Consider the following 13,827-nt stretch of genomic DNA (forward strand, 5'->3'; position numbering starts at 1 on the left):
ACTGTATCTCTGTCATATCAACTCTATTAGGAATATCACTGTATCTCTGTCATATCAACTCTATTAGGAATATCACTGTATCTCTGTCATATCAACTCTATTAGGAATATCACTGTATCTCTGCCATATCAACTCTATTAGGAATATCACTGTATCTCTGTCATATCAACTCTATTAGGAATATCACTGTATCTCTGCCATATCAACTCTATTAGGAATATCACTGTATCTCTGTCATATCAACTCTATTAGGAATATCACTGTATCTCTGTCATATCAACTCTATTAGGAATATCACTGTATCTCTGTCATATCAACTCTATTAGGAATATCACTGTATCTCTGTCATATCAACTCTATTAGGAATACCACTGTATCTCTGTCATATCAACTCTATTAGGAATATCACTGTATCTCTGTCATATCAACTCTGTTAGGAATATCACTGTATCTCTGTCATATCAACTCTATTAGGAATACCACTGTATCTCTGTCATATCAACTCTATTAGGAATATCACTGTATCTCTGTCATATCAACTCTATTAGGAATATCACTGTATCTCTGCCATATCAACTATGAGGAATATCACTGTATCTCTGTCATATCAACTCTATTAGGAATATCACTGTATCTCTGTCATATCAACTCTATTAGGAATATCACTGTATCTCTGTCATATCAACTCTATTAGGAATATCACTGTATCTCTGCCATATCAACTCTATTAGGAATATCACTGTATCTCTGTCATATCAACTCTATTAGGAATATCACTGTATCTCTGCCATATCAACTCTATTAGGAATATCACTGTATCTCTGTCATATCAACTCTATTAGGAATATCACTGTATCTCTGTCATATCAACTCTATTAGGAATATCACTGTATCTCTGTCATATCAACTCTATTAGGAATATCACTGTATCTCTGTCATATCAACTCTATTAGGAATACCACTGTATCTCTGTCATATCAACTCTATTAGGAATATCACTGTATCTCTGTCATATCAACTCTGTTAGGAATATCACTGTATCTCTGTCATATCAACTCTATTAGGAATACCACTGTATCTCTGCCATATCAACTCTATTAGGAATATCACTGTATCTCTGCCATATCAACTCTATTAGGAATATCACTGTATCTCTGCCATATCAACTCTATGAGGAATATCACTGTATCTCTGTCATATCAACTCTATGAGGAATATCACTGTATCTCTGTCATATCAACTCTATTAGGAATATCACTGTATCTCTGCCATATCAACTCTATTAGGAATATCACTGTATCTCTGCCATATCAACTCTATTAGGAATATCACTGTATCTCTGCCATATCAACTCTATTAGGAATATCACTGTATCTCTGCCATATCAACTCTATTAGGAATATCACTGTATCTCTGCCATATCAACTCTATTAGGAATATCACTGTATCTCTGCCATATCAACTCTATTAGGAATATCACTGTATCTCTGTCATATCAACTCTATTAGGAATATCACTGTATCTCTGCCATATCAACTCTATTAGGAATATCACTGTATCTCTGCCATATCAACTCTATTAGGAATATCACTGTATCTCTGCCATATCAACTCTATTAGGAATATCACTGTATCTCTGCCATATCAACTCTATTAGGAATATCACTGTATCTCTGCCATATCAACTCTATTAGGAATATCACTGTATCTCTGTCATATCAACTCTATTAGGAATATCACTGTATCTCTGTCATATCAACTCTATGAGGAATATCACTGTATCTCTGTCATATCAACTCTATTAGGAATATCACTGTATCTCTGCCATATCAACTCTATGAGGAATATCACTGTATCTCTGCCATATCAACTCTATTAGGAATATCACTGTATCTCTGTCATATCAACTCTATGAGGAATATCACTGTATCTCTGTCATATCAACTCTATTAGGAATATCACTGTATCTCTGTCATATCAACTCTATTAGGAATATCACTGTATCTCTGCCATATCAACTCTATTAGGAATATCACTGTATCTCTGTCATATCAACTCTATTAGGAATATCACTGTATCTCTGCCATATCAACTCTATTAGGAATATCACTGTATCTCTGTCATATCAACTCTATTAGGAATATCACTGTATCTCTGCCATATCAACTCTATTAGGAATATCACTGTATCTCTGTCATATCAACTCTATTAGGAATATCACTGTATCTCTGCCATATCAACTCTATTAGGAATATCACTGTATCTCTGTCATATCAACTCTATGAGGAATATCACTGTATCTCTGCCATATCAACTCTATTAGGAATATCACTGTATCTCTGTCATATCAACTCTATGAGGAATATCACTGTATCTCTGCCATATCAACTCTATTAGGAATATCACTGTATCTCTGCCATATCAACTCTATTAGGAATATCACTGTATCTCTGTCATATCAACTCTATGAGGAATATCACTGTATCTCTGTCATATCAACTCTATTAGGAATATCACTGTATCTCTGCCATATCAACTCTATTAGGAATATCACTGTATCTCTGCCATATCAACTCTATTAGGAATATCACTGTATCTCTGCCATATCAACTCTATGAGGAATATCACTGTATCTCTGTCATATCAACTCTATTAGGAATATCACTGTATCTCTGCCATATCAACTCTATTAGGAATATCACTGTATCTCTGCCATATCAACTCTATTAGGAATATCACTGTATCTCTGCCATATCAACTCTATGAGGAATATCACTGTATCTCTGCCATATCAACTCTATTAGGAATATCACTGTATCTCTGTCATATCAACTCTATTAGGAATATCACTGTATCTCTGTCATATCAACTCTATTAGGAATATCACTGTATCTCTGCCATATCAACTCTATTAGGAATATCACTGTATCTCTGCCATATCAACTCTATGAGGAATATCACTGTATCTCTGCCATATCAACTCTATTAGGAATATCACTGTATCTCTGTCATATCAACTCTATTAGGAATATCACTGTATCTCTGTCATATCAACTCTATTAGGAATATCACTGTATCTCTGCCATATCAACTCTATTAGGAATATCACTGTATCTCTGCCATATCAACTCTATGAGGAATATCACTGTATCTCTGCCATATCAACTCTATTAGGAATATCACTGTATCTCTGTCATATCAACTCTATTAGGAATATCACTGTATCTCTGTCATATCAACTCTATGAGGAATATCACTGTATCTCTGCCATATCAACTCTATGAGGAATATCACTGTATCTCTGTCATATCAACTCTATTAGGAATATCACTGTATCTCTGTCATATCAACTCTATTAGGAATATCACTGTATCTCTGCCATATCAACTCTATTAGGAATATCACTGTATCTCTGTCATATCAACTCTATTAGGAATATCACTGTATCTCTGTCATATCAACTCTATTAGGAATATCACTGTATCTCTGCCATATCAACTCTATTAGGAATATCACTGTATCTCTGTCATATCAACTCTATGAGGAATATCACTGTATCTCTGCCATATCAACTCTATGAGGAATATCACTGTATCTCTGTCATATCAACTCTATGAGGAATATCACTGTATCTCTGTCATATCAACTCTATGAGGAATATCACTGTATCTCTGTCATATCAACTCTATGAGGAATATCACTGTATCTCTGCCATATCAACTCTATGAGGAATATCACTGTATCTCTGTCATATCAACTCTATTAGGAATATCACTGTATCTCTGTCATATCAACTCTATGAGGAATATCACTGTATCTCTGCCATATCAACTCTATGAGGAATATCACTGTATCTCTGTCATATCAACTCTATGAGGAATATCACTGTATCTCTGTCATATCAACTCTATGAGGAATATCACTGTATCTCTGTCATATCAACTCTATGAGGAATATCACTGTATCTCTGCCATATCAACTCTATGAGGAATATCACTGTATCTCTGTCATATCAACTCTATTAGGAATATCACTGTATCTCTGTCATATCAACTCTATGAGGAATATCACTGTATCTCTGCCATATCAACTCTATGAGGAATATCACTGTATCTCTGCCATATCAACTCTATGAGGAATATCACTGTATCTCTGCCATATCAACTCTATGAGGAATATCACTGTATCTCTGCCATATCAACTCTATTAGGAATATCACTGTATCTCTGCCATATCAACTCTATGAGGAATATCACTGTATCTCTGCCATATCAACTCTATGAGGAATATCACTGTATCTCTGCCATATCAACTCTATGAGGAATATCACTGTATCTCTGCCATATCAACTCTATTAGGAATATCACTGTATCTCTGCCATATCAACTCTATTAGGAATATCACTGTATCTCTGCCAAATCAACTCTATGAGGAATATCACTGTATCTCTGCCATATCAACTCTATTAGGAATATCACTGTATCTCTGTCATATCAACTCTATTAGGAATATCACTGTATCTCTGTCATATCAACTCTATTAGGAATATCACTGTATCTCTGTCATATCAACTCTATTAGGAATATCACTGTATCTCTGTCATATCAACTCTATTAGGAATATCACTGTATCTCTGTCATATCAGCTCTATTAGGAATATCACTGTATCTCTGTCATATCAACTCTATTAGGAATATCACTGTATCTCTGTCATATCAACTCTATTAGGAATATCACTGTATCTCTGCCATATCAACTCTATTAGGAATATCACTGTATCTCTGTCATATCAACTCTATGAGGAATATCACTGTATCTCTGCCATATCAACTCTATTAGGAAAATCACGGTATCTCTGTCATATCAACTCTATTAGGAATATCACTGTATCTCTGTCATATCAACTCTATGAGGAATATCACTGTATCTCTGTCATATCAACTCTATTAGGAATATCACTGTATCTCTGCCATATCAACTCTATTAGGAATATCACTGTATCTCTGCCATATCAACTCTATGAGGAATATCACTGTATCTCTGCCATATCAACTCTATTAGGAATATCACTGTATCTCTGTCATATCAACTCTATTAGGAATATCACTGTATCTCTGTCATATCAACTCTATTAGGAATATCACTGTATCTCTGTCATATCAACTCTATTCGGAATATCACTGTATCTCTGTCATATCAACTCTATTAGGAATATCACTGTATCTCTGTCATATCAACTCTATTAGGAATATCACTGTATCTCTGTCATATCAACTCTATTAGGAATATCACTGTATCTCTGCCATATCAACTCTATTAGGAATATCACTGTATCTCTGCCATATCAACTCTATGAGGAATATCACTGTATCTCTGCCATATCAACTCTATTAGGAATATCACTGTATCTCTGTCATATCAACTCTATTAGGAATATCACTGTATCTCTGCCATATCAACTCTATTAGGAATATCACTGTATCTCTGCCATATCAACTCTATGAGGAATATCACTGTATCTCTGCCATATCAACTCTATGAGGAATATCACTGTATCTCTGCCATATCAACTCTATGAGGAATATCACTGTATCTCTGCCATATCAACTCTATTAGGAATATCACTGTATCTCTGTCATATCAACTCTATTAGGAATATCACTGTATCTCTGTCATATCAACTCTATTAGGAATATCACTGTATCTCTGCCATATCAACTCTATTAGGAATATCACTGTATCTCTGTCATATCAACTCTATTAGGAATATCACTGTATCTCTGCCATATCAACTCTATTAGGAATATCACTGTATCTCTGTCATATCAACTCTATGAGGAATATCACTGTATCTCTGTCATATCAACTCTATTAGGAATATCACTGTATCTCTGCCATATCAACTCTATTAGGAATATCACTGTATCTCTGTCATATCAACTCTATGAGGAATATCACTGTATCTCTGCCATATCAACTCTATTAGGAATATCACTGTATCTCTGCCATATCAACTCTATTAGGAATATCACTGTATCTCTGCCATATCAACTCTATTAGGAATATCACTGTATCTCTGCCATATCAACTCTATTAGGAATATCACTGTATCTCTGTCATATCAACTCTATTAGGAATATCACTGTATCTCTGTCATATCAACTCTATTAGGAATATCACTGTATCTCTGTCATATCAACTCTATGAGGAATATCACTGTATCTCTGTCATATCAACTCTATTAGGAATATCACTGTATCTCTGCCATATCAACTCTATGAGGAATATCACTGTATCTCTGCCATATCAACTCTATTAGGAATATCACTGTATCTCTGTCATATCAGCTCTATTAGGAATATCACTGTATCTCTGTCATATCAGCTCTATTAGGAATATCACTGTATCTCTGTCATATCAACTCTATGAGGAATATCACTGTATCTCTGTCATATCAACTCTATTAGGAATATCGCTGTATCTCTGCCATGTTGAAACTTTATCTAGCTGCTTGTGAGATCTCTTCTGACATAAGCAGGCAGCAGGGTCTTCATGTAGTTGAAAGTGTGTGTAAATCCCATACCGTGTAAATCCAGGTGTGTCATTGTGGTTTAAACAAACAAGGTCTGATTTCACCCCCTGCAGGTTCATTTATCAATTAAATACGTTTTAAGTGACAGTAAGAGCTGACAAAGCCGAAAAAAAACGTGAAATTGTCAAGTAAGACCACCACTGCGCTCTTACTTCACCCATGTTCTGACAAGGCTTTCCAGCACACACTGCTGAACTAGTACAGCAGGTGGGTTCACTTCAGACAATATAGGTAGTCACCACCACTGGGCAGGTGTGACAGAAATACAATGATTCTTGGTTGTAAATCTCCCTCCCGACCTGTGAGGGCGCCAAGCAGCTAGAACAGAGTTCTTTGGACGGGCTGGTCTGACAGTTCTTTCCCAGGGTCGGGAAGTCAGCCAGTCTGGATGAAGGCGAGACTCCGTTGCAAGAACGCATTGACCCGGAAAGGAAACGACGTGGCAGCCGCAGATTGGAGAGGCGGTTGCACTTGTTTACCAAGGGGTCATGTGTGACAGCATAAAAAGGGACGGAGAATCTTAATCTGTTCCTTCGCATTTGGTTTTGTATTTAAACTGAGGACTGTGAGAGACCCTGTAAAGAGAAAGCAGTACCACAAGTGTTTGTGTCTGTGTGTCTGCGTGTGTAATCGTCGTTTGTTACACCACACTAGACGGCTAACACGATACCGGAGCTGTCCCAAACAATCTGTATCCCCCACCACGAGCACTACTGCATGCCCCAGGACTGGGGACCGTGTGTGTATAATTGTGGGGCGGATACGTGTGGGTTATTGTCATTGTTGGGTCTGCAAACCCATTATTGTTTATTATTATTATTATTGTTTGTCACCAGACCTGGATACAAAAATAAACACCACTTTTCCAAACCGGATTAACCCTTTGCGGTCCATTGTCGGACTGGGTCCGACATTGCAATTATTCCTCACAGGTCCTTTGTCGGACTGGGTCCGACATCATTATAGCAACGCAATAAACGGGTGTTTAGTCGTTTTTTCTCCGGAAAAAGCAGAGAAAACCATTCAATTGCCGAGTGGGAGCGAGAGGAGCCGAGACAAGTCGGAAAAAAAAAAAAAAAAAAAAAAAGGCGTATTTCATGAATAGTCATACATGGTATCAGATAATGGGCGTCCATAGTAAACAAGCTGGCTAAGTGCGTCAGCGCACTGAGACTATCATGGACATTTGCAGAGCTTTTTTCAGATGTTATAGTAATAAAATAATGACTTGGATCGCATTATTGAGGAGTTTGGTGATAAAACGAGTGATCTGGAGATGATCGATCGGTATGTACGACTATTATTATTATTATTATTTATTTCTTACATAGCTGAAAGCTATAGCAAACAAAAGGCTGGGGCGGGGCTGGAGATGCCTCGTGTGTGCTTTGTTGATATGCAGGGCCATTTAAACCCGTTTGACTGTGAAAAAAAATACTTTTAAACAGCGCGTATAAAATTAACTGCGCGTGTGAAAATAAATTAGACCTGGCGTGCCTGACGCGCGATTAATAAATGGACTGCAAAGGGTTAAACCTCTCTGTGTGTTTCATTACCTCACTGCACCACCCCTGCACCTGCATCCACTCAGACACTTTGTCACAGCAGGTCAGTGGGTTGCTGAGGAGTGAAACGTTCTCTGAAACAGCCTGATATGCCTCAGATCCGTGGATCTCAATCCTGGTCCTGGGGACCCCCGTGTCTGCTGTTACTTTTTTTCCAACTCAATTTCTTTACTGAACACTCAATTAAACTAACATTTGACCTAATCAAAGCTGTTGATTGATTTGGAAGAGATGGAGATTTCAAGTTATGTATGAAATTGAATAGAACTTGAAATCTCCAACTTCTTATAAGCTGAAGAATAGTTTAAACATCTGACTAACCAAATTGTTAGTTCAACTGAGTGTTCATCTAAGTAACTGAGAGCTCAGTTGGAACAAAACCCAGCAGACACAAGGGGTCCCCATGACCAGGGTTGTGAACCACTGCTTTAGAAGTGAAGAAAGACCACTGTTCTTTGTGACTAAAACAATTGACATGTAAATTGTAAAAGATAGTCAGAACAAATGAATATGAACACATGTGAAGTGACACAATGTATTTCTTCTATACATCTGTTTTTCAAGTATACAAAACATTTCTAACAGTAACCTTTGTTTTCAACCCTTTCAGCTGTTTTTATTTATTTTGTTGACAAAAGCCATACTCGTGTTTAATATGCTGGAAAACACATGTGATGCATGTGTGGCATAGTAATGAGATCATAAAGGACATAACATAGTGTCAGTCAAGGGGTTTGTTTAGTTGATTTTTAACTCAAGAGATTCATGTTTACAGGAGGATTTTTGGTGGTTTAGCAGAAATGCACACACATTGAATGTGTATGTAGGTTGTAACAGAATGTGTCATTTCCAATACAAAATGACCACAGTTGTGTAATGTTGTTCATAATGAACAGTACACAACTTCACTATCTGTATTGGGCTGTTTCAGAGACCGTTTCAATCCTCAGCACCCCACTGACCTGCCCAGTGATGGTGACTACCTATGTTGTCTTTAGTGAACCCACATACTGTACCAGTTAAGCAGTGTGTGCTGGAAAGCCTTGGGTGAAGTAAGAGCGCAGTGGCGGTCTTACCTGACAATTTCACAACTTTTTCAGCTTTGTCAGCTCTTACTGACACTTGAAACGTAGTTTTTTGTATTTAATTTCCATTGTTTTTTCACTGGGAGGCTGATTTAAAAATATATATTTGTATATGCCATGGAAAGTATAATTGTAAACCTCTATGTATCTTATATCTTTATTTAACCAGAAATAGGCTTTTAATCCTTTGCAACAGTTGAGATTTCGACTTCACATCGCCATATTACAAAAATCTAAAAGTTACCGATTCTCACACACTATACGAATAAAGCTAAATAAAGACGTTCATCTATTAACAGAATAATCACACTGCTGCTGTATTGTTCAGCATTACATTTCTGCTATAGACTAGGACGAACGATTCAAAAATCTATTATCATCATTACACATTTTCAGTTATTATTTTGTGTTTGGAGTATTTATTGATAAATCTATGGGTTTTAAGAACATTAGAATATTTACAAACGAGAGGAGGTCATTCAGCCCATCTTGCTCGTTTGGTTGTTAGTAGCTCATTGATCCCAGAATCTCATCAAGCAGCTTCTTGCAGGATCCCAGGGTGTCAGCTTCAACAACATTACTGGGGAGTTGGTTCCAGACCCTCACAATTCTCTGTGTAAAAAAGTACCTCCTATTTTCTGTTCTGAATGCCCCTTTATCTAATCTCCATTTGTGACCCCTGGTCCTTGTTTCTTTTTTCAGGTCAAAGAAGTCCCCTGGGTTGACGTTGTCTTTACCTTTTAGGATTTTGAATGTTTGAATCAGATCGCCGCGTAGTCTTCTTTGTTCAAGACTGAATATATTCAATTATTTTAGCCTGTCTGCATACGACATGCCTTTTAAACCCGGGATAATTCTGGTTGCTCTTCTTTGCACTCTTTCTAGAGCAGCAATATCCTTTTTGTAACGAGGTGACCAGAACTGAACACAATATTCTAGGTGAGGTCTTACTAATGCATTGTAGAGTTTTAACATTACTTCCCTTGATTTAAATTCAACACTTCTCACAATATATCCGAGCATCTTGTTGGCCTTTTTTATAGCTTCCCACATTGTCTAGAAGGAGACATTTCTGAGTCAGCATAAACTCCTAGGTCTTTTTCATAGTTCCCTTCTTCAATTTCAGTATCTCCCATGTGATATTTATAATGCACATTTTTATTGCCTGCTTGCAATACTTTACACTTGTCTCTATTAAATGTCATTTGCCATGTGTCTGCCCAGTTCTGAATGCTGTCTAGATCATTTTGAATGACCTTTGCTGCTGCAACAGTGTTTGCAACTCCTCCTATTTTTGTGTCGTCTGCAAATTTAACAAGTTTGCTTACTATACCAGAATCTAAATCATTAATGAAGATTAGGTATAGCAGAGGACCTAATACTGATCCCTATGGTACACCACTGGTTACTGGTTTGAAACGGCCGAGAAAACATACCCCTCAAAATCAGGTTTAAACAAGAAACTGTCTGTCACTCTTATTATACAGCAGCTATCGCCACTCTATAATGCATTGCTTGCATCTAGAATTTGAGCTATAAACACTCAGTTAGTATCTGATGAGTTAAACACAAGGAATACTGTATGAGATTGTTACTTTACCTTTAAACTATAAACACTCAGTTAGTATCTGATGAGTTAAACACAAGGAATACTGTATGAGATTGTTACTTTACCTTTAAACTATAAACACTCAGTTAGTATCTGATGAGTTAAACACAAGGAATACTGTATGAGATTGTTACTTTACCTTTAAACTATAAACACTCAGTTAGTATCTGATGAGTTAAACACAAGGAATACTGTATGAGATTGTTACTTTACCTTTAAACTATAAACACTCAGTTAGTATCTGATGAGTTAAACACAAGGAATACTGCATGAGATTGTTACTTTACCTTTCCTCTGCAGGGTCTCCATCCCATACTGGAGGTACCACTCCAGCAAGCGGAAACAATCGATTTCAAAAAACTTGAAAGTGATCTCTTGCCGGGCTGTGTCATTTTCCCGCTGGTGTTTATAGAAGACAGCCTGCGACACAGCAGCGACCCAGGTCCTGGTCTTCACATCAAGACTAATAAAATCCTTCCCATCATACGCGTAATGAGACCATGCACGCTTGGTCCCGTCATCATGCAGCTCACAGCCACCCGCGCGCTGGTAAATGTGAACTGGAATAAACACATAAAGACAAAAAACCAACTAGACATTAATGTCCGTTAAAAGTAAATCTTTCTGAATTTGTAATGTAGAAGTCAGCGCTGGCATTCCAGAGAACACTGAAGAGCCTGGGGTGTCACGGGTGACCCCGAACCAGTTATTATGTGTAGTAAGAAATTGGATTCCATTGCATGGAGAATTTCAGTGGCTAGAGTTCACGGCTCCTCGATTGATTCAGATTCAGTTGTATTAAGTCTGTCCACTAATGATGTAGAGAAAAATAGGTATTGTGGTGTTTGCAGAGCCGACCCGAGATGAACCCAGAACAGAAATGGAGTCCTGCTGGGAACGAGCTGAAACATTGGACATGGACTGGATGATTTAAAAATGAAATGTATTAATGAGATGATATGTGTTGTAACCATTTGTAATGTTTGAATAATCTTTAGTCTGTAACGAATACTGTAAAGTGCTCTCTCTCTCTGTAAGACCGTATAACAGAATCTGGTACAACTTGATACACTGGCCGGCCTTGAGCAGTCTCTTATTAAAATTGGCACGATTCCCAGAATTTAGTGCTGAAATCTCTGTTAACACTTTTCAGCTTGAATACAGAATAATGCTGTACTAATAGATGTATGTTAATATGCTTGTTTTAAATGGTATAGGTTGTTGTGGTAACATGTAATCATAGGTAGTGGTAATTATAGTTAGTTTAAATAATAGTGTACTATGAACAATTTTTATGTATAGGATCATATGATTCACTTTGCTTAATATGATAGCATACCTGAAGCTGTTTTCTATCAAGATGAGCATAGTTAAAAACGGAGTCCTAATTCAATGAAAATAATTACTGTGTGCTTACATTCAAGAATTATAACTTCTGAATATAAAGGAAAAAGGAGTTAGGAGTATTCTTAAGGGAAAGAGAAAAACAGAAAAGGATTAAAAGACCTCGCTTTGAGTAGGTTTCTGCTTGTAATTCAGTTTTAAAATAAGTAGGTGAGTAAGAACAACCTAGAGTAAAAAGCAGACTCTAACTTAGGAAAATAAGTATTTTAGAAGATACACCACAGAAAGGGAACAGAAAAGTTAAATAAATTGTTATTGCGATATTGCTGCTATGCTGCTGCTAGTAAAGAGGAGAATAGTTAACAACCATATTCTATAAGGAGTAAAATACTTAGTTTGGCTCTGAGTTAAAAAGATAATGCAGCATAAAAAGATGTTGTGTTTAAAATACAAAATAAAAAGATTGAAAAAATATTGAAGAATAACTTTATAAGTAAAAGATAGGCTTTGGAAAAGTAAACTCTGTGTAACCTGCTTTATCAAACTTTCTACAAGCCTGCCCTTGGAGGGATCAGTGCTTGATGCCAAGAGGTCTTCGTTGGCAAGAGAAGCGGGGATTCTCTTATCAGGAATTTACGGTGTCAAGGCTAGAAGTATTCTTCAATTTAGAAGAAGGAAGGACAGAATAGAAATGGTCTAATTCCAAAATATATTAAGATAGTTAGTTGCCGGGCGGAACAAGCACGTAAGATACAGGTGTAAGGAAAGTTCTAGGGAACATTAATCAAGAAAAGAGGTGTCTCCAGCAAGCTGGTTTTAGCCAGTATGTGTATAGCTGAAAAATACAGGGTCATCTGGATGTCAATTAAGTTCAAGCTACCAGGGGCCCATAGGAGAAAAACATTACAGCTTTACAGCTCAGTAAAATAGTTAGGTTTTCCATAAGGAGAAAACTCTACATTAAAAAGATATAAGATGGAAGTTCCCTATAATACCTGCTAAACACACACCTGTAAGGAAAGAAGGAAACTAATTTGAGAGTGAGATGACATGAGGGAATATATTTTTGAAAGCCAAGTTCATGTAATCAATTATAACCATTATAACTATAACTGTTATATTCTAATACAACTGTTGATGCTGCATATATTTAAACACCACTCCTTTTTATAATGCACCCATATTAAGTAGTGAATCAAGGTAGCAGGGATTTTGTGAACTCTGCTTCACCTAACTTTTCAGATGAAGGAGGGGGGCCAAGAATGAGTGGATGAGAACATGGGCCAGTGTTGATTTGTTGGCATATGACTCCAATTGAGTCTGAAGAGTTGGTTGAATTCTTTAGAGATTACTGTTTGCCAAGAGATAAGGACTGTCCATATAGATTGATGACTGGATCTAATTGGGGCTTCCCATTGCTTTCAATGGGATGAAAATTGTATAAAAACCCTGGGCCGATCACACTGAGACCACCACAACCAAGACTCAGCTTTGCAGAGCCACGTGGTCCATCCTTTGCAGATCTCCACAGGACAGTCCTTCTCTTTTGTTCACGCTACTCTTCCTTATAATAGGAGGTAAGCATACTAATGGTAATATTGTATCTTGCATGTATTGGTTATATTGCTATGAG

General features: G+C 36.9%; 1 protein-coding gene across 2 annotated transcripts in view; it reads right to left on the reverse strand.

Moving 5' to 3' along the window:
* Nucleotides 1–13,827, reverse strand: part of LOC117397349 (major histocompatibility complex class I-related gene protein-like) — a 47,626-nt gene that overhangs the window by 13,152 nt on the left and 20,647 nt on the right. For both annotated transcript variants that reach the window (XM_059009624.1, XM_059009623.1), the window contains exon 3: nucleotides 11,138–11,410. In XM_059009624.1, the coding sequence (XP_058865607.1) occupies nucleotides 11,138–11,410 (273 nt within the window). The remainder of the gene's footprint in view (nucleotides 1–11,137; nucleotides 11,411–13,827) is intronic.

Source organism: Acipenser ruthenus, chromosome 39 (assembly GCF_902713425.1).
Source record: "Acipenser ruthenus chromosome 39, fAciRut3.2 maternal haplotype, whole genome shotgun sequence".
Classification (NCBI taxonomy): domain Eukaryota; kingdom Metazoa; phylum Chordata; class Actinopteri; order Acipenseriformes; family Acipenseridae; genus Acipenser; species Acipenser ruthenus.